Source organism: Periophthalmus magnuspinnatus, chromosome 3, assembly GCF_009829125.3.
Source record: "Periophthalmus magnuspinnatus isolate fPerMag1 chromosome 3, fPerMag1.2.pri, whole genome shotgun sequence".
Classification (NCBI taxonomy): Eukaryota; Metazoa; Chordata; class Actinopteri; order Gobiiformes; family Gobiidae; genus Periophthalmus; species Periophthalmus magnuspinnatus.
Window position 1 is genome coordinate 31,100,595 of NC_047128.1, and position 22,983 is coordinate 31,123,577.

The 22,983-nt window shown below is 41.3% G+C and overlaps 2 protein-coding genes across 2 annotated transcripts in view; both read right to left on the reverse strand.

The window, feature by feature from the left end:
* Positions 1 to 22,983, reverse strand: part of LOC117389874 (cytochrome c oxidase subunit 4 isoform 1, mitochondrial) — a 223,807-nt gene that overhangs the window by 68,564 nt on the left and 132,260 nt on the right. The gene's annotated exons all lie outside the window — the stretch shown is intronic.
* The window catches only part of LOC129457220 (uncharacterized), a 29,131-nt gene continuing 21,368 nt past the window's right edge, over positions 15,221 to 22,983 (reverse strand). Inside the window, exon 2 of the mRNA XM_055229933.1 lies at positions 15,221 to 15,367. Coding sequence (XP_055085908.1) covers positions 15,221 to 15,367 — 147 coding nt within the window. The remainder of the gene's footprint in view (positions 15,368 to 22,983) is intronic.

Sequence of the window (22,983 nt, forward strand, 5' to 3'; positions counted from 1 at the left end):
AACCTACAGTCTGATCTAATTGCTATTTCCCCTGACCTTTCACCTCTGAACTACTGCGACGACCTTAACCCTTTCTACATTCCTCACAGAGCAGACAGCTGCAGAGATGTGTGTTTGTTCTCTTTACTTGCCATTGTCCTGCCAGTCTCTTGGTGGAAGCCTATCTCGCTCTGGTCAGCCATACTTGCTCCCAGGGTGCTCTTTGATATCCACTCAGCACCATGACCCCTGATGACCTCTGACCTGACCTGGTAACACCAAGCTTTAGAAAGGCCTCGACCCGCCTCTCCCGCTAATATGTGATAAATCATGTGTACTCTGAGACTGTTGTGAAGGCACATAGAAACACTCTTAACAGACACCAATTATCCTCTGCCACATTATCGCTGCACAGTCCTCGCATTAATGAGCCCGGAGGTCAAAGGTTATTGACATTCCTCTCTTGCTCCTGCACAGACTCACCCACAGGGCCACACACACTTGTATAAATGCACAAACCAAAAGGGCAAGTTATTACACTGGTGAACAGTTTACACTAATGCCATGGCAATGTAAAGGCACAGCAGACAATGATTAGGCAGGAAATCTTAACTCTTAGAGAATTAAGAAAAGAGAAGTTGTGGCTGAAGTTCTCCTGTGGTCATCTGACTGTGTGGTCTGGGCCCTTCCAGGCTGAAGCCCGACTGAAGACCGTCGCTGCCTTTTGACAGATAATCATTGTATTCTTGTGTGCTGCAGAGTCTTGGCCGGGAGACAAACCGTCTGGCAAACAGACAGCTTTACGGTACAGAGCTCAATCAAAGCGTCTCCCTGCTCAATGCTAAACTCTCATAGACAAACACTGGCAGTGCGCACATGCACAAACACACTGTGTGCAGATGAGACGAGCCCAAAGCCAGCAGAGCCTAACCCAGATTGATAACACCAAACAAATCAGTCTGTCGATTCCCTCTCTGCTTCCAAAAGAACGGCTTCATCTACTGTGACATTTTGATTGTTGCATACTTTGCTTACCTAATTAATTTAGCAGAACTGTAATTCAAATGCCATTAACACTGTACACCGGATGATTTTCACCATTACTCCTGCATAGATGAGCAGTAAAGTCAGCACCCTTGACAAAGGATGGGAACTCCACTGCAGCACTGTGCAATACACCCTCTGCTGGACACACAGGGTAAAACATAATACTTCATGCTCTACTGAATCCCTGTGAGGAAATTGGCAACATTCAAAGTCAAAGCTTAAAGGCTCTGCTGCCCTCCAAAGATGCCGACACTTACCGAGGAAATATAGGTTCCGCCCTTGTACATGTATTCCAAAATGTATTGGCACTGAAAAGATTGTATGAGTCTGTTTAAGAAAGGACAACAGACAATGAGCATAAATGAACAGGTACAACAGAATGTTTATGGACACCAGCTGGGATGTCAGGTCATTTCAAAACAGAGTGTCTACCAATGTGTGTGGCTGACCACTCACCCTCACCACCACCTCTGGACCTAACAACAATTGTCCCTTTGAGGCACAGGGCCTCCGTGGCCCCTGAGTGACTAACAGGATTAGAGGAACAGTGTTAAAGAAGGAGGAGGGACTTTCCCTTTGCCATAGGGAACAACACTCAACCTATGTTCATGCCCTTGGATCTGTGAATGCATTAACCAGGCTTTAACTGTACAATACGAGCACACAATATTGATTCACTTCTAGAGATGTGCACAAAAAACTGAAGTGAACTCTATCTGCAAACATCTGTGCTTTAGTCCTGGCCACATCTCCAGCCTGTCACATATGGGAGTACATCTCTCCTTCACTGTGGTTCTCCTCGAGGTTTCTCTTTTTCCCACTAGGTTTTTGGGAGATTTTACTTGCCCAGAAGGATCTGCTACAGTTATCCATTTGCTTATTTCCTGTGAATCATGGTTAATCTGCTTGGTTTTATTGAATAATGACTGTTTCATTGTCTGATTTTCTAACTTTCTGTTGGATAAATCAATTTTGTGGTAGTCTTACGACGCAACTGCTGTTGTGATTTTGGGCTGAACAAAATTAAACTGAACTGAATTGACCAATAATGAAAAGGAACTGAACAAAACACAAACGCACAACATGCTAAACCTTTTTACATATGACTCTAATGACAACTCAATAATAATGTCCTGACCTCTGTTCATTTTACATTGTTCAATTTGTATTGTGCATGTATGTATGTACGGCGACCTTGAGAGCCTTGAAAGGCGCCTAACAAATAAATTGTATTATTATTATTATTATTTATTATTGTGTATTTTTCACTGTAGACAGAACTTTAACAAAATCATAATAAAAATATGACAATGACTATACACAATACAGTTAGTCCCTAGTTTATTACTGCAGCAGGCACTTCCAGTACACTGTGTTTAAACAAGAGATTTTTGAGCTAAGATATTACATTATATAAGGACCACTTCCCACACATCCAGCCCGAATACCAACTCGTTCTTCTGCCCCCTATTGCGCTGATTAACAAAGGTCAATTAGCAATTCTAATTTCCATATTTAATAAGTCCCCCGTGGCGACGCTCTGTGGCCTGAGCTTTGACAATTGGCTCTGTCTCTCTCCTCAGCTCCATCCCTGTCTCATTCCCTCTTCATGGTCTTGTGCGCTCTCTATCTCCTACGTCATTAGGGATGCTTCTTCACTCTGCTTCCTTCTCCTCCATCAGCCCCTCCCTGTATGTCATCTTTCTCTTCTCCCCTCCTCTCCTCCACACCCCCTTCCCCCTCGCCGCTGCACCGTCCCCTCTCCTTCCTGTCCCTCTGTATCTGACGAATGCCTCCCCTCATTAATCTTGATGTTTTTCCTCATGCTGTGTTCTTCTACAGGCCTTCAAACCTCTCACTAATTGCAATTAATCACAGAGGGAAACAGATGCTGGGAACAAAGGCGACCTGGAGGGGGGCAGTCGGCTCTACATGTGTATGTATACAGTGGATGTGTGCATCTAGACTCACACGTACAACAAGGTGGGTATGATGAGGCTGTCAAACCACACGCACTGAACTTATGGTGCCCACAGCTCGCAGTGAACCCAGGGCTGTGTCAGCAGTGAGAGGGAACATGTGCTTAAATACAACAGATATTTGCATGTCACCTGACCCTGTCAAATCATCTGTCTAAGCTAAAATTGTGGACCATTTGGGTCAGGGAAGAGGAACAACTGGAGATTTTAAGGATTTAGTCATTGTCTTACATTCACTTCCTGGTATAGGTGGAAGACATATCGAAAAATGTTGTTGTGGAAATATGCTAAATTAGATTATCGAGTATATTGTCCATAAAAAAAAAAAAAAAAAAAATCATCAAATTGATATTTCTGCATTTATTAGGCAAGGCAAAGCAAGGCAAGTTTATTTTTATAGCACAATTTGTACACAAGCAAATTTAAAGTGTTTTACAGAATAAAAAAGATATTAAAATCACAATACAACAAATCAAAACATAAATAATCACAAATAATTATCACAAAATTAACATTAAAGGAGAAAAGTACAGAATAAAAACCTTTCAGTCAGATGCACAGATAAAAAGAACTGTTTTGAGCCTGGATTTAAACATTGTCAAAGTAGAGCTCTATCTCACATCTTCAGGAAGATTGTTCCAGGTTTTAGATACATAAAACTCAAACTCTGATTCCTCATGTTTCAGTTTCATGTAGCTAAAACCGGTCCCTGAAGTCCTCAGAGTGTGAGATGGTTCATATTGTCACTTACCTAACCTCAACCTAAACCCTAAGCTTAACATATTCTAAAATATATGGTGAAACTTACATAACCTGGTTTTGTTCCAGTGAGGTGATAAAACCCACCCACACAAATACAGCTAACTATTCACTGCCTCATTCAGTCACATCCATATGTAATTGATGTGTATATTTTGCATCTAGACCCCTTACTAAAGCGCTAGAGTGCTGACCAACCACCAAATGAAAACACTCAAAGGAAAAAGCTATCTATATCAAAATAGTAAAGATAAGATCGAGGTGTAGATTATCATGTTCAGGTGTGAATAGTTTAGAAAAGATTAGATGACTATTATAAAGGAAGTTGCTTATTCTATTGGTGATATCTTGTGGCTAGACATCTTTCTGTATTTGAGATTGTGCAGGATCTATTAGAAAATCAGGTGCCATCTGGAGTTGAAAAGTTGAAATAATTCCTAACTGTAAAATGACAATCTCAAAACAGCCTTTTCTACTCTTTTGGACTTGATTACAGAACTATTGGAGGTGTAATTTCATTCAAATCACAGAGCATAATCACAATCTTTTTCTCCTCTTCCTCTCATTACATCTCCCTCTGCCCCTTTCTTTTCCGAGAAGACGACGCCACAGCAAGCACCCAAATACAAACACGTACACACTCAAAGGTGCTATCAGCAACTGTTGGACTGAATCAGAAACATTTCATGTGTGTGAGAGAGCCACTATTATCCAGCACAGCTATCTGCATCACTTATCAGCCGCAAAAGAAACACTGAATAAAAGGCTGGAGGAGAACAGACACTCAAAACAGAATGGAGAAGAAATGAAAAGAAACCCAGCAGTCACATTTTCCACTGGGCAAACACCAAACAGAAAGGACCCGAAACACCAGAAAAACATCAAACATATGGCCATGTTTTAACACGAGCTTCAAATCCACTGCAGGACGCGAGCCCATGTCCGTCACAATAGGCTTGAGCCGTGGTGCAGATAACAGGACGGCTTATTTTCTTCTAGCACGAGGAAAAGGATCACTCTAAGTAGCTCTGAGCCGCTGCATATGGGGCATCACGACAATAATGAAACCAAGCTGATCTGATGTGTTCTCCGGGATTAGCACAATATGGTAACCCCAGTGTAACCTCAGGCACGCACTGTCAGAGAAGTGAAGGAGACCAGAGCGGAAAGAGCGACAGTATAAACTCACAAATATAGAAAAAAACCCCCGCATTGTCCATTGTCTTTTCAACACTAATACAAGGTTTCATTAGCTTTCTCCAAGTCTTATCGCAAACTATTATTACTGCATCTACGATCATCTAGAATACTGCATGGATATTAATATTTACCTCTGCAGTCACTAATCCTGCCCTCGCCCAGACAGATTACTTTATACTACTACTACTACTATTATTGCTGCAACTTCTAGGACAAAAAGGAGGATCTTATTACTGTACGTATTCATTATTTATCTACAAAAATAGTTGTTGACTCACTCCATGTGTCTATCTACTGCTACTACAACTATTTCTATGCATCAATGAGTTTAGAAATGAGAGTCTAATATTATAAAGTCAGAATACTGCTGATTTGTTACTCATGAGGGGTTGGTGTTCTAAGCTGCATGGGCCCGATTTGCTGTTTACGTTTTTAACCTTTTTTTTACAGTACTAATTCAAGGTTCCACCATTTGCCTTTGTACGAAACCGGCTAATTATGAATTAGGATAAACAAAGCAGTCATTATGAGGTTTTGAGGAGGTTTGGTTTTCTTTTGTATAATGAAGTGTCAATGAGTCACTGGTAATGACAGCAGCAGCGTATACACAGCGAGGCTCTCCACCTCTGTTTCTGCGCAGCTACATCTGTCACCGCGGCTGTCACACTTCAAAGCCCCAGGCAGATTGCTCAGTTTTTCATTTCTAGTACACGCACAGAGGGAGGAGATCTTTACACAGAGCCTGGAGGTACACTCTTAAGTCTTTACCGTTCTTTACCGCACAATCCTACAACTTCAAGATAAAACCGAGCCTTTTTTCCCCTCTCCTAAAATACAGGAGCACCCTGCAGAATCCCACTCCCCTGATTGTTCCAACTCAGCGGGCGGCACTCAGACTTCATTTTTTATACATCACCTCCTCTGAGTCTATTGCTCTGCACGCAGCAATCGGCGCACTTAACCCATTACGCTCTGTAACGCACCCTCCAATGGTCGCTCCTTGCCTGAGATAAATTATTAACTTCCTCCACATCGCGTTATTTATCACCGAGCCCCATCGAGCCAAACAGGGGAACCATTGCTCATATCCATGGCAACAAGGCCCCATTTGTGCGGCGGTTGGATGCTGCCGATGATGAGGGGAATGATGAGGAGGAGAAGAAAGAGAAAGGACATGTAATACCTGCTTTTATCACGCTTCCTATTGTTCGCATTAGACCAGGCTCTTCACCGCACACTTGATTTCCCCTCTCCTTTCATTTCATCCCTCTTTACACAGTGTCTACGTGCCAGTCTTTCTCCTGCTCCTCTTGCCTTATTCACGCCACCCGGCCCCTTCCGTCTTGTCAGAGATGGCAGTGCTATGGGTAATTAGATCAGAGCTTTTCTCTTGTCTCCATGGAGATGAATCATACAGTCGGGGTGACAGTCTGAGCCTTAGCACCATGCACTAACCTAATCAGAACGTTTGAACCAGGGCCAGAGCAGAGCGTAACCTAATAATACGGACATGAACCTGCTCTGACCTGCGCACACACCCGGGCCACTCCAACACTCCGGGTCATATCCCACAATGCACTGGTGTCAGGGAGAGAGTGAGTGAGAGCCACAAGCCTCACAGGTGTCCTAATTCATGAGCATGAGCAATCGCGACTCATGAATAATTAAACACAGAATGCAAATGGGCTCCTTTGATCATTTACATTCATGTCTAACAGCATTAATTAATCAAACAAACCTTTTCTTTATCCCCACAGGAGCACAAAAAGAAAACACACACAAAGATACACATTGTAAGACTGGAAAAAAGGAAAAGCACATAGTAAACAAATGCACTAATCACATCATTTAGCAACATCTGAGGAGGCAGAAATGTGTGCACCACGGAGCCAGCCAGGCGGGTTCAGCAGCATGCCACAACCCTGAGTTTTCCAAGATCTCGTCTGATAAAGCTGTAATTTCATATTGCTAAAATATTGCCTGTTACAATAGGACGCAGACTTTGTTTTGTTATAGGGCCACAGCAAAACATCGGCATCTTAGCGAGTTTGATAGATTTTAATGAATCTACTTCAGCTTTCTTTGGCTTTATTTATTGTGATATGGAAATGGCACAACGGGTATAGTGGCGAGTGATTAAATTGGATGTGGTGCACAAAATCAGCACTTTAATGTAGAAAGTATAAGTACAAAACTATACAAACTTGTTAGTTAATTAGCTGTAGTAGTTAGAAAAATCTTTGGAACTGAGGAGCTGCTCAAATACCGGCAACTACAACCGTTTCACCATATCAAAACGCCAAAGATATTCATTATGTGTCGTCCTTCAGGTCAAAGTATAATGCTGTGTTTTCTTTTTGAAGTAATCAGACAGTCTCATATGTTAACGTGTTGTTGTGCACTATACGGTTAAAAGCGTGCGGCTGTGTTTTTCCTGTTGGGCTCAAAGCAGATGGTTGCTAATTGCTCTGATGGATAACAGAACCGCACACACTTTCGCGCACAAACTGATTGGGATTTCATAGACTGTCTGTGAAGGAGAGAGCTTATAAACATCCCACTCGATAGTCTGCCACTTTTACAGCAGACGCATCATACGCAGTGGGACAGCTTATAAAGTACAGGCACAAACACTTTACACTTCACAGCTGGAGTCCCCTTTCTTTAACCTATCGCCTCAACCAAAACTGCCCTTAATGAGGCTGTTTGTATGCAGCGCACACTTGTAGCGCCTGACTCGCTCCCCTCTCGCTCCACAGTCATCAGTGTCTGCTCGGTAACACAGGGAGGCACATTTGACTTATAGTGGATATCAATATTTCCAGCACCAAGAAGGGGTGGGATAGAGGGTTTAGGATGCCTCGTAAAGCCAAATGATAGTTGGAGGAGATATGAGACAGGAATAAGAGAGGAAAAGCGGGCGGCTGTTAACATGATATAGCAAGGGGTGTAAATAACAGGTACAGACAGGGGCACGGCTGTGATTTTGAATATAAGTGCGCACGCAGACAGGGATTAACAACTCAACTTATTGTGTTTGCTTTTGGGAGATTTATGTTTGGATGCAAAATGTGTATCATCCGGCGGGGGATTTATGTTAACTGCCAATGTCCAGAGTGTCTAACGCTGAGCTGTAAATAGCGCTCTGTCTCGGGCTGACACTGCCAAACTGTCTATAAACCTGTCACCTATACAACACTCTTCAACACCCGCAACAGGAGAGAGAAGGCACCCATTAAACTATCACTCTATAGCAGGGATCAGGGGACGTGTCACAGTTTGGCATTTAAATGGTACACATGAAGATCACAGAGCGCACAGGCTGCAGCAAACTAGACTTGTATGTTGATGTTAAACGGAGTAATTTGACACAGCTTTGCTCTGCAACATTTGAATTGCATGTTTTGGTCGATAACAGCTGCGTGGGACAGTTGTTTGAATTGCACTATTAGCATAAAAATGTGTGGTTATTATCTTAACATCCTGATCACCAAAATGCACCAGTCTGCAATCCAATCTTTTTTTTATTTATTTTTTTTATGATATGCTAGTGTGTTTTTAATTGAGAAGTCTACAGCTAATCCTCAGTCAGTGTTCAGACTTGTTACTATATTCAAGAGTTAAAAGTTAGTTGTTAATGTCCGGGAAATCTGACAAATTAAAACTCCTTCTAAGGGTTTACGTAGCATTTTTCTCAATTTCTTTAACTCAAACAACTGACATAACCCAACAAGTTTGTCCAAAGATATACCAGAAATGAAATCCTCTCCATATTCCTAACACCTATTTTTGATTCTGTACGCACACTATCACACTATCACACTATCACACTCGTGCTGACTGGGGTGCTTGAAAATGGGGTCAAGGAGTCAGCGTTTAACCAAGACGAGAATCAATAGAGCCTTGAGTGTTTGTGCACCTCTTGCCCCTGCCACATTTCTGAGGTCCCCCCATCTTTCTCCATTATCTCTGTGCTTCTATTTCTTTTACACAACAGGGTATGTATAAAAGAATATGAATGCAAACTACTCTGCTTTACCATTCGTTAGGGCGGCACAATATTGGAAAATAGCGTGATACAGCTGCTATTATTGTGATTATTTTGATTGCACCTTGTGACAAAATCATTTCAGTTTACTAAAACAAAAAAAGTAGATGCCTTAAAAATACACTAAGTCACTTTTCTGGTTGGTGGTCTGCTGCCTTGTCTCATTACAGGTATTTTTATTGCCGAAATACCTTGAAAACCATGCACTCTCACTGTAAGCGGGGTTGCCTCTCCGCAGATCTGACCTGTAACTTCACTTGACACATTACCTGCTTATTCTAACTCCGTTCATGTTGATATTTTCAATGCCATACTGTGGAACAAAGCAATAACATCTCCGTCTTCAAAAAGAAAAGTTACACAGTGCAGACGACCTTTAATTTACAAGTTAAACTCTGTCAAAATAAAAACAAAGAGTAAATCAGTGCTAATTTGGACTAAATGAGGTCAATCTTGAGTCAAAACGATGGAGGACATTGGTGTTATTAGTTCGTTGCGATGTTGCGTTAGCCCATATTGCGATATCGATCCTTTTGCGATACATTGTGCAGCCATTGTGTTCATCAGTCAGGAAGTCTGGACATGCCCACCCCCAAAGCTGTTTTCACTCTCTACTGCAGGAGCTCTGTGTCTGGTGACTTCAGCTCAGTGGCCCCCCGCTGGCAGGAGGCTGGATGCGAGAGGCAGATGAAACAGGAACAAGGCGGTGACAGATCGGCGAGCAGAGGAGAGAGGCAGAGCGTACATGTAAAGCACAAACTGCTTTCTTCCCTGCTTGGGAGCATCTCATTTTTTCTCATTAGGGGGAACTCATCTAAGCTCAGAGAATAAAAGCAGCACTGATAGCTGGTATTTCTCGGCTCGCTCCTTCCTGCACCCCCCTCTTGCGCTTTTTACTCCCACTGTGCGCATGCCACCTAATTAATTACACCCTACCATCACATTGCTGCAACAACCACTGGCGGCTAATTAACAGCATGCCTCAATCATGACCCTACTTCAAGGGGCCTGGACGGGACTGTGCGAGTGTTTGACAAGGACAGGCTCACGGGCTGAAACGGGGAGGGAGGCTGCCGTGTGATAAGCAGGAAGGAAGAAGACTAGCACACAAATACAAAGCAAGGAATATTCAGGCACGAAGTAAGAGGCCGTGAGGAGAAAGTAGCACTGTTACACATATACAAATGATTTCTATGGTCACAAGAGACGACAGACACTTAAAGGTGAGCTCGTGTGGTACTAGTGCAGCAACAGCTGTGGAGTCTCTAACATTTACACAAATCACAGCAGAGAGCGATGAATGAAAGAAGTGTTCAAAAAGCAATGTTTTTGTTGTTTATTTTGCGTAGAGCAAATTAGGTCTAAGGGCAACGGCCATTTTAAACAGTCCATGATTCATTTATATGTTTATCTCAGACAAATCACACTCTTATGGGAACACAGAGTTGGCTTCTGTTCATTGACTTGGAAGTAGTTAAATTAAATATATTAAGTATGAACTGGTGGAAGTGGAAAATGAAGATAAAGTATTTGAGCACAGCAAGGTGACAGACAGATGTAGATGGATGAGGGGAGGGGTTTAGCCAGCCTGGAGCCAAACGGGCTGCAGTGGTCCACATCACTGTCAATCCCCCTGAACTGCCCTGAGCCTAACCAGACCTGTGCTTCTGCAGACCACCACCGCCTCACTGCTGCCCACAACAACTCTCATTCACATTCTCTTATCATCCCAAAAAGAAGACAAAGGAAGATGCACTAAACCACCAGCTGAACTGCAGACGAGAGGCTTTAATTTGATTGTGATTAGTGTTAGGATTGTCAAATATTTCTCAACTACGTCAAGCAAAACGTACTGTCCTTTCCATCGGGCAAAACAGAGCTTTATTATTGTATTACTGCCACATACACACACACACACACACACTCCTCTGTTACGGACTATTTGTAAAGCTGTTGAAAGTTGCACAGAATACAACTGCCAGATGTCCTGATAAATGACAAAATATGATCAGGATTAAAGCATTATTAACTTAATCTCAATGCAAAATAGTAAGAACAAAAGATATTGTTTTGGTTGCATTTTTTGTGTTTAGTTTTTTTGCTTTGAACGTTACATTTACAGCTTACATTTACCTGACGCATACTCATATATATAATTAAAAATAAAATACGTTTGAAGAAGTTATCTGTGCTTTTTATTGTTCATCGAAATCATGAAATCTTTATTAAGTTGTAGGCACGAGAAAGAGAGGAACAGAGTGAAAGTGAAAGAGTGTAGTAGTAATGGGCCAACAGTGGAGAGGAGAGGCCATGTTCACTGTCAGCCATTAACACAGCCAAGACTAAATAATTCACTGCACACTGTCACCTTACACAAGTCTGAGCACAGTGAGGTTTGCATTTGTGTGAGAGCATGGCTCCAAATAATGAGCTCACTAATGCCATCCTGTGGTGAGATTGTGCAAGATACCGTGATACTGTGCAAACAAAAGGCTGCAGAAACGCGTAGTTCACAGCTCCATTTATATAAAAATAAATAAATATCATGTAGAGTGCTTGTATCAATGAGGCAGGCAATACTCAGCAGCTGGACAAACAATAGCAGCAATACAAGCTCACCTGGGCTCATTTACATGGAAACAGTGAGGCAGGTGTTCAGATGACACACATGTCAAAAAGCACACGCACAAGAGAAAAGGTAATTGGTGGAGATTGAGAAGGAGAGGTGTTTTGAGAGAAGCACACAGAGCAGAGAGGGGAGGGAGCGACCCCTAACTTCCACTGACAAGCTTTATTACTGTCCCACCTGCAGCGAGACAGCAAAAAGCACTTAGCCCGAGCCAAGAGGCCTGACACTGGAGGACTGTTTGAACGAAAGGCAGAGAAGGATCGAAGAGCAGAAAAGAGGATCAGAGATGTAGAGACAAGGAGGCGGAGGGATACATGGAGGATTGAAGTCATAAGGCTCCAGATGCATAAACAACAAAAACATGGTGGGGGTGGGGAAACAAAGGTACATTTAATTGTAGAGGGGTTATGATTTACTAGGTGTAAACGACTGTGGCCTTAAGGCTTTCTTTGTTGAACAACTTAAAGGAAACGTGCCACTGCATTTGTCTGTCCAAATCAAATCTGACTGCAACACCTGTTTCCTCACAAACTGTGAAGTCAAAGGGTCACTGTTAATGGTCATGTTTGTAACCACAAACTCAGCAGGAACTGTGTGCACAGACCATTCATTACAGAAAGCAAGGTTTAGAACTATGATGCAAATCAAGAAGCATTTATAAAGTATCTGTAATACCCATAATACTGTTGAAGATGATATCTTGCTTATTCTGTAGTTCTTGTGATCTAGAAGTAGAAAATAATGAAGTGATTGTAATGAGGAAAGGTTTATTACTTCCCGCACAGCGACAGCTCACATCTATTAGTGCACCAGTCTGCTGATGTATCTGCTGATGAGCTATGGCCAAGTAATGACGTGCTCCACTGGCTGTGAATCTATAGGTCTGCCTCTGCGTCTCTCTGGCTCCACGGCTCTGGATGGAAAACCACAGTCACTAAATCAAACCCATCCGGAGGAAGAGAGAGAATGAAGAGAAAAGAGGGAGAGGGGGCTAACAGCTCGTTCTTCAGTCTTTCCCAGACTGGAATGTGTTGGAAAGTGTACAAATCAACCAGCAGTGACTGCACAATAAGGTCAGTGTGACCAGAGAGTAGCACACAAACAAACAGGTTACACACACAGAGTGATTGAGCGAAGGCATAACCCCGTGCCCACCCTGTGAGCAGCTAATAACTGTGGCACAGGGCCAAACCCACTGTCTCCTCACTAATTCCCTGTTGCTTGCCAGGACTGGCGCCACTCTGCAGAACAGAGGCCTGTTTCTCCCCAAATCCTGTGATCATTGCATTAGTAAATTGCTCAAATAGATGGACATGGAGACACACACAGGCACACACAGCCTCTGGTCCACTTCACTACAAAGAACATATATAAAGGCCAAGACAATAGGAGTACTATTAATGAGTAGTTGTTTGTTGATAATAGGTCCTCTCACTTAACACACACACCTCAACGCCCCTGCTGCTGGGCTGGAAAAAGAGGGCAGTGAGGTGGCCCTGTGCCAAATGTACTGCTGCCAGGAGAGTGCACCGGGTCTCCAGCGGCATTTCACCACACACACACACACACACACACACACATTTACTCACATTTACACACAGGAACAACACACTTCCATCTGTTGTGCTTCATGAGAGCACAGGCAAGCTTGTCACTGTCATGTGACGTTAGCCCACCCTCATGCTACCCATGCTGAGGGGGACAAAGGAAGAGAGAAGAGAGGACTGAGGGGGTTAACCTCCTAGTGAACCAGTCTGCCAACAGATATCACTGCTATCTCTGTGCTATGCTTAAGCTGTATTCTGCCTTCACTGCACTGGGAAAGTTTAATGCCATAAATAAATAGTAAAACATGTGAGACAATAACATAAAATACAAAAAACATCTAAACAGGTCTTTCTTTAGTCCTCGTTATCTAATGTCATTTATAGTAGCTCTTCACATCCGGTGAATTAGGTCTCTTTTGTGTGTCAGCCAAAGCTTTCACTAACGCTTTCACTGACGGGTAATTGTAATTGTACCGAGTTGGATCGCAGCCAGGCTCACAAGACGAACATGTTAAGCAATACCAGCTGTGTTACTGCTACTCTCTCCCTGATCTCATGATCGTCAAAACAGACAGGTACATGAACGTGCATCATTCACAATAGCAGAGCACAGTAACATTGGCACACACATATAGGCAGTAAGTATATTCAAGTCATAGCAATGTCTTGTTTTTTTCATACAAACTTTCCATCTGCTTTGAATGGAGAAAAGCAATTCAAATTCAAGCTGCCCATTAAGTCATCACTCACTACTGTTAAATATGAATGCATGCCCAGCTTAAAGTACATTTCTGCCTTTAAGCATGAAACTGCCTAGAGGCATTACAATGAGATTAGGATTAATGATTCAAACACAGAAATGTTGAGATTATGAATGATAGTTTCCTGTGTTACATTTCTCGCCTGAGCAGGGGAAATGGCCCATGTCGTGTCACAGCGGGCAGCAGTAGGACGCACATGACCAAGAGAACACTTAAATAACTCATGAAAAACCCCTTCTCACCCCCAGACCACAGAGAAGAACAGTGCTTTTGATAATGGAGGATGTATGTCTCTGCAAACCACAGCTCAGTTGTGTGTTTAGTCATGGGGCAGACAGGGCGCTGTGGCTGAGCTGTGAGTGTGTTAAATGAGGTTCAGTAAACGTCAAGAGGGACCTCGCGGCTAAAGAGTAACTGCCAGAAGGAAAAAAGCTGAAAATGATAGACAAGTATCTAGTAATACAGAGGGGGAAGGTAAAGGCGCAGGTGAAGAAATTGTGGAAACTAGATGTGCAGTTGAAATACTGTGTAAAAAGGCAGTTTGCTGATAAGAGTATAGCAATTTTCACATAAATGCAAAGCTTCAAAACCCACAGTGGAGACAGCCTCCCTGGGGGCATTCTCACACATGTCGTTTTTTTCCCTTCATCTTGACATCTTCCACTTCATCTCTCCAGCTCTTTTCTTAATTATTACTGTTTGTCACCAGCCCTCATGCAACCAGCTTATTCATCATTAAACTTTGACAACGCAAGAAGAGTTACAACACTCTGAGTGTCTCCAGGCATGTGAGCACCGCAGTAGATGTCAGTTACTGTAAGCATAAAGCCATTTGCGTCCAGCTTTTGTGGGCAGGTTTGGTTCACTCTCACTAAGAAGTAACAGCAGTTGCTATTAAACAATGCAGAGGAAGGGAAATTTGCAAAACAAAGTACAGGGAAATCATTATCTCCTCTGGTCTTTGAGTGCAGTTTTGCAGCTTGTGGAAATGTCACGAGACAGAAAACAAACATTAGAAGTGTGAGAAGGTCATCGTCAATACACACTGCAGAGTTAAGAGCTGTACTGAGTTACAGGAGGTGTAATAAATATGACAACGGAAACAATTGCAGACTTGTTTAAGAGCAGCCTTGTGCTGGCTCCTGTCCTTTTGCTCAGAATTTCCTGTGTTGCCAAACTGCAGTGCCACGGGGGCAGCAAACAGACATAAAATTGCAGAAAACTGAAGAAGATATTGTGAGAAACAGTTTAAAAACAGTTTGAGTTCATTATTACTCACTGGACGGCGGTCGTTCAGTTGTCTCTGTCTCTGAGGTCAGGAGTTTGGACCTGGAGGGGGTGAGGTCTGCAGCAGGATGAGATGGACCTGACTCAGGATCAGAGTCTTTGCTGGGACCAGATGGAGTTTCTGTGATGACCTGTAAAATACCAGTATTATCATATTTAAATAGCACATTACCACACAAAGTCTAAGACAGAATAAATAGAAATATAACATTTGCCTCTAACTACACAGGCACAGTGGTTCACAAGGGTTATAGTCGTGTACATATATTATACATCTATACCAAATAAATATGTGAAGAGGTATATGGTTGGATGTTGTGACCCCAGAGACAAAAATAGAAATACATAAGTTAGTATACATGACACTAAGAAACAAAATAGTTCAGTATGTTAAAAAACAGCACTTTTTTTTGAATAATGTTTAGAAAATAGTCTTTATTCGATCATTTCTTTCATTCATTCTTTCCAAAGTGCACAACTAATATTAAGGATTCAAAATAGCTCATAGTTCTGTCAGAATTTCAACATCCAGTTTCAAGCAGTAATGTCTTCATGGTGTACTGCTGTTAAAAATGGAGCTCTAGAAGTAACACAATTGAAATACATCATATTCTGCAAATATAGCAATTAACTTGTGATCTATTCCACTAACGTTGCAGCCATTTTTAGCCGCTGTCACACATCAGCTATAAAAAGACAACACCTGAAAGGGTTGTGCAGTACTGTCCTCTCGCTGAAATGAGGAGGCGTGAGCAGACGGATAGACAGGCAGGATCAAAGACACGCGCAGACAGAGAAGGAGAGAGACTGCTTCTGACAGCATGTGCACTACAGCTGAGACGAGCGAGAGGCAAAGAGGAGCTGGAGGAGCAGGAGCTGACCATGGCCTGTCACGGAGGAGAGATAGAGAAGTGTACCGGGGACTTTCAAAGAGCCTGACGAGTAGCACTGAGACAGGCTCGGGAGGGGCAGCTCATCTGAAAACAAAAAGGCACCTTGGGCATATGAAATATACATAGACTCTCAGCTGGAGACAAAGACACAACACGACAGAGGAGAGGAGGGCCCGGAGGACTCCAGACTAGACTCAACTAGTCCTGCTAAAAACACAAGGCTAAAAATAAAACACACAGCTATAAATCTTCACGATAAAATGGAGAAATGTGAGTGTACATAATTTGGATTAAAGGAGGAGAAAGAGCTACAATCATGTACTCCAGTAATAGTACTTTACTGTACAGGATTTTATAGATTTATGGTTGACATAAACAATAATTATCTCAACCAGTTGTACCAGTTCTACAAAATCTAGAGCTACTACTTTATTTAGAGATGCACCAATCCAGCTTTTTCTATTCTGATACCCAGCCCAATACTAAAGCTTTAAGTACCTGCTGATACTCGATATGAACCGATACCATGATAGAGACTGAAAACATCATTTATTTCCTTAAAGAAGATGTATTGTGTTTTTGTTAGCTATATATAATTATAATATAATAGTTATAATCTATGACACCCGACATTATGCTATAATTTGGATATTTTAAATGGCAATATTGATCTGAAACGACTTCAGCATTAGAAACCCCAATGGAGCCGCTGTCACTGTCAACGTCATTAGAACAAAGAGTCAGCACCTCCGATGGACAGCTGCAGATCACACTAGCGAGCAGCAGATTTTTTTTCATTTGTACCTAAATGACAACGCAACGCTGCCAAATCACTCCAATTTTGCATAGAACTGATCCAAAAGTGTTATGTAGCTGTTATTTATCTCTCAAGTAACTACAGAACAGATTTGTATAGATTAAAATTAAAACATTATGAGAATTTTTGGGCCGACTACGAGCAAAAATTAGTCTTATTACATCAACTTACCGTATATGTCCAACCAGAATATCAACTGAACTAATATTTGAAGCTGATCCAGTAAATTCAGCATTGGCAGCGATATCTGATGCCAGTATCGGATCGGTGCATCCCTAAATGTTTTATTACTGTCACTCTTACAACTAATCTGAATGATACTCCTACTTATAGATACTGATCTTTTGTTTTATAATGTATCAAAAGACAGACACATCACTGTCTGGATCTGTATGAGGAGAACTTGGAGAAGTCAGAGATTTTTAATTGTAAAATCTAAGAAGCAAAAAAGAGGGTGCACGTACTCTATTGTGCCTATGTGTATACAGCTTATATATTCACACACATACAGGTTGTGAGCAGACAGGCACAAGAGGGAGAAAAATGACAATAGTCTTGAACAGAACGTGGTTGTATGGAAATGCACCTGCGGCTGGTGGGTCACAGGGGATTTTGGTTAAAGTTTGTTTTAACAGGCTCCTATTGACCTCCGCACCTGCCTTCACTTCAGCCCTGCCAGCTGCCAGCAGTTAAAATCCATTTAAAGAGACCTCACTTAACAAAACCCTCAGTCCTTTTGTTCCAGTTAACGTTCCACTTCTCCCACTCACGGTAATGCTCATCGGTGCACAGCTCTAGGACTTTAGAGTCTCTGCACTGTATGGATACAACCAAGTGTTTGCCTGTAAAATCCTACACAGATATGAGAACAAAACAACTGGTGCAAATAGTCCCATTTGAGCCTAGGGATCAGTTTAAAGGGCATGAACAAGAAGAAAGTCAGCCCCACTTTTTCCATCACATATTTTTCAAATTTCATGTATCTTTATTTATACAGGGAGAGCTCAGTGAGAGCACTCAGACTCTCTTTTTCAAGAGTGCTCTGTTAAAATACAGAAAAATACAAACAAAAACAAACAAAACAAATAACTACATAAGTCCATTTAAAACATTAAAAACATGCGCCTGTGTGATTATAAATGTTTATCACCAGATTATTAAAATGCATTAGTGGCACCGATGTTTGAAGTTTTGCATGTCCTTTTGCATGTACAAACAAATCAGTTAAATGTTTTTGAATGATGATTTGCATATAAATATATGAGGCTTTCTCTTAAACTGCAATCAATAAAATTAATAAATATAGTAAAAAGTAATGGGCCCAAAATTGAGCCTTGGGGCAAGTTTAAAAACTATTGATTCAAACCCATTGGCTACTACTTCCTGGGTTCTGTTTGAAATATAATTTTGGAACCAATCACATGTAACATTGTCAAATCCAATATGCGTCAAGGGCTTCAAGAGGATTTTATGATCTACTGAATCAAAAACTTTAGTTAAATCAATAAACAGAGCTCCACAATCATGTCTGTCATCAAGGGCTTTGCAAATGTCATTTAAAACTTTTATGGTTGCAGTGACAGTACTATGTCCTTTTTTAAATTGAATAAATTGTAACTTGATTTGCAACTAACTTTTCTAACTCTTTTCCAAGACAACGTTATTCAGATATTGGCTCAAATTATTTACATTTTTAGTTGTTCCACTTGTATTTAAAGGCAAAACGTGTGATTTTCCATAATTCTGGTGTAAATTAAAAAAATAATAATAATAAAATAAAAATAATAAAATTAAATATGAGGCAGCTGGGTCAAGGTCTTCAGCTCCCGTGGACGTCTTTGTGTCTATGGAGCATTTCACACCTCCATGTGGGTGAAAGGTCTTAAAGAGAAAATGTGACTGTTCTGCCAGAGGCTCAGATTCAACATAATCAAGATCAGAAGGATCATCGTTATCATCCAAAACATCACATGCAGAGATAAAATGCCTCTTAAAAGCATCACAGATTTCCCCTTTAGAATTTACAATAACTGAATCCAATAAAATATCATTCGGTAACTTTGCCAGATTTCTGTTTTTGCCTTTCTACCTGTTGATCTATTTCTTTTTTTCTTTTTTTTTCTTTTTTTTTTTTTATGAATATCTGATCTAGTTGGTGTAATTAAACTCGCAATTTCTTGACCCAAGGATTGTTACAGTTTTTTCATTGTAAATTTAGTTTTAGGCTCATGTCGGTCTGCAATTTCATTAAATGTATTAATAAAAAAGTTTAAGGCCATATCAGGGTCGATATCACTGTAACACAGGTCAAAGATGAAGGCGGCTCATTGAAATGTTTGTACGATCATCTCACCTTTACAAACAGATGTGTCTTTTTAACCTTTGTATTTCAAATAAACCCAGTTGGACAGTGGTCACTAATACTCAGTGGAAAACACTATTTGCCTCTTAATTATGGTGTTTGTTTGTTAAGATTATATCAGTGAATGACCCTTTATTTAAATTTCTAGGGTCTAGTCAGAATAAGAATGAGTTGTGTGAGGTTCAGGTCATTGCATCGCGTCGTTCGAAGTTTCTGGCTCTTTCTCCAGTCAGTTAATATTCATATTGTCCATTATTAGGACCTTGTATGTTTCCAGTTTAGAAAACATCATGAATAGATCATTGAGAGCATTTTTGGTGCTGCAGGTGCACAATAAATACCAGAAATAGCGCATTTTTATCACAATCGTTTACATAACTAACAGACAGATATTTAAAACATTTGAGGAGGAGAACGTTCAGACAGGTGATCTTTAACATAAATGGCAACACCACCTCCTTTAGATGGCCTGTCACAACAAACAACTTTGCGATTTTCAATACTGGTTTCTTTATCACTTATTTTATTTGACAGCCAGGTTTCAGAAAATACAAATACATCTGCATCTGCTTTGCCCGAATTTAATGTTCCTATTTTAGATGTGATAGATCCATATATTTCACAGCAACAATAATAATCATTATAATCAACAATATTTTCATTTTAATTATTGGCAGCACTTTACAGTACAGAATGGCACTGATGGAGAGCAAATTAAATGCAATTATGGAAATGATATGGTAATTACAGGACACATCGGTCATTCTATACTTATAACACTATTTACATCGCTATTTCTGTAGTGTAAAATAAAGGCAAGTGTATATTTTAAATATCAGTAGAAAATATAAATCAAATCCTGCAAATCCATGTGAGATGTGATACTGTCTTTAAATGAGTTTTTTAAGAAGTGTAATTAGAACAATTACGATTTAGGCCGGTTTAAAAGTGTTCTGTATAACTTGAGGCATTATGGTGTGTACGTTTTCCTCAGTTCAGTTAATGAATCTTAAAGAGAACAGAATGAGAGCAGGACATGCACATTGTAGTGCAGGTGTCAGGAGGTGAAATGAGAAAGATCTACTCAGGTAGTGCTAATTGAGGTTAATTCCACAGTTCAGCATTATCTCCTCTAATCGGTGAGCAGGAAGTCAGTAATGGATGACGCCACAGGACACTGAGTCTGTGAGGCAGAAAACACAGTACTACACAAGCACAAACTGTGGCACATACACCACACAGGGTCTAGGCAGCGACTGGGGACTCTGAATGGAAAGAGTCATAACTTAAAACATGGGATTGGTGAAAACATGACAAAGTAGAAACAGCAGAACAAAAAATCTATAGTGTAGTGCAGTGTAAATGCATAATTAACACACGATTACAACGTGTTAAGTATGTGTTTACAAAAAATCATGTTATCTATGGGCATAAATCTGAGAATACTTACGAAAAAGAACTCAAAAATATAGTCAAAAATATAGTCACTTTTGTCCTAAGTGAAAAAGAGGCAGACTCATTTGACAGTCTTCTCAGCTTTACCTCATAGATGGAGAAAGACAGAGTAAAACATAAACCCTTGTGTTGATAAGCAGGAAGCAGGAGGCCAGAGTATATGACCAGGGGCACAGGCATCCATACACACGGCTGACAGTCCGGACAGGAAATACACTTGAGCATGTCAATAACCTAGTCGCCCAGTGAGGAGCGATCGATGAGAACAGGCCTGGTGTCAGTGCTCTACATCAGACATATGGTTTATCTAAAAATTACATTTAATGAGAAGTATTGTAGACAATTAAACAGCTAACAACAATTTTAAAAAGTGCTGGTTTTAAATGGCAAACATAAAACATCTCCTTTCTAAACAACGGCTTCTTATGTGTGAATGTGATTTGTGCCCGTAGGGTGAGCCTGTTCTGTCCTGCTCTGTCCTGTTCTGTCCTGCTCTGTCCTGCTCTGTCCTGTTCTGTCCTGCTCTGTCCTGCTCTGTCCTGTTCTGTCCTGCTCTGTCCTGTTCTGTCCTGCTCTGTCCTGTTCTGTCCTGTTCTATCCTGCTCTGTCCTGCTCTGTCCTGTTCTGTTCTGCTCTGCTCTGTCCTGTAATGTCCTGCTCTGTCCTGTTCTGTCCTGTTCTGTCCTGCTCTGTCCTGTTCTGTCCTGCTCTGTCCTGCTCTGTCCTGCTCTGTCCTGCTCTGTCCTGCTCTGTCCTGCTCTGTCCTGCTCTGTCCTGCTTTGCTGTGGATACTATGGGGCTATGTTTGCCTGTGTGTGGATGCACTGGGCTTGTCCTGTGTGTGCTCTCAGCTCCACTGACATTTCCTCAAACGTGCTTGACATTTCCAGAGGATTTGAAGATTTTATCCCCTGGGTGTTTGAGGAGCTGTGTGTGGCCTGGCTGTGCAGTGCTGTGGCCTGCCTTCAGGGCCTCTGTCTCACTCACCCGAAGTGTGATCAGGAGAGGACCTGCACTACATTCGGACTGCACTCTGTCGCTGCTTGGTCTTTTACTTGGTCTTTACTTGGTCTTCCCGTTTCCCTTGAGCCTTGGAGGGTTTCAGCTCCTCTCCGCTGAGGCAGAAAAACTATCAAAGGAGATGACGAGGGAAAGAGATGAAGATGATGTGGGAGTGAGCGGGAGCCAGAGCAGGCTCTAAAGTGTGAGGGGAAGGAGGGAGAGATCTGTGTCTGCTGCTACATGCTGGTTAGTGGAGCGGACTGACACGCACTGACATCTCTCTTCCAACTACTAGACCAAGCTAAAAAGAGCCTCACTTTTTGTTTACCATTCTCTCCATGTCTCTCCATCTTATTTTCCTCTGTCCTCCTCTCCTCTGGCTTCTGCACCTGCCCCGCAGGCCTCATGTCTGACTTTTTCTGCCTGGATGGACCTGGAGTGCTCCTGTTCTCGCCCACGGCTTAAGTTACACCCCGTAAACCACAACACAAGGAACACACACATCCAGCCCACAGACTGTACAACAGTATGAGTAGGTGAGGGTCACCTCTAAAGGCAAACTGTACATTCACTTAAGAAGAACAATATTCTAACCATTACTGCATTACTGACAAATGAAACTCAGGTTATAAAGTTTACAAAGGTTTTCTTTCAGTTAATTTCTTTCTGTAGATAAATAGTGTATTTTTGTATAAATAAACCATGTTTTTGAGTGGGAAAAATTGAATAATTTTAAATAAATTACAATTTAGTCAGGCACAAGCATGCAACAAGAGATGGGTAAATGCCATTGGTATTGTCCTGCTCATAATAGTCACTGAACAGTCACTGAAATATTTCTACAGTTGTGATAAACTACAGGCAGCACCAAAAGTCATCCTAATGTTGGGAACAAATGACACCCTTGAACTGATCCAAAGCGATGTCTGCTTATGGTTCCCTGAGACTCATTCAGGTTATTTCAGATCAAGAACTTTATGATTGTTCAATTTTCTACTGACTTCTAGACCGTTATATTATAACCTTTAATGGACATTTATTGTGTAATCACAAGTGCAATATAAACCCCCACTATATTAACAACACAATTTTCTGTAAAAAATGTCCCGTTATGTACACTGTTTATTGCTCTATTTACAAGTTAATGTGAAAGACCAGAGTCAGCCAAAAACACTGCTATACTCATATATCTGTTGTCAGCTGACAGCAAAATATATG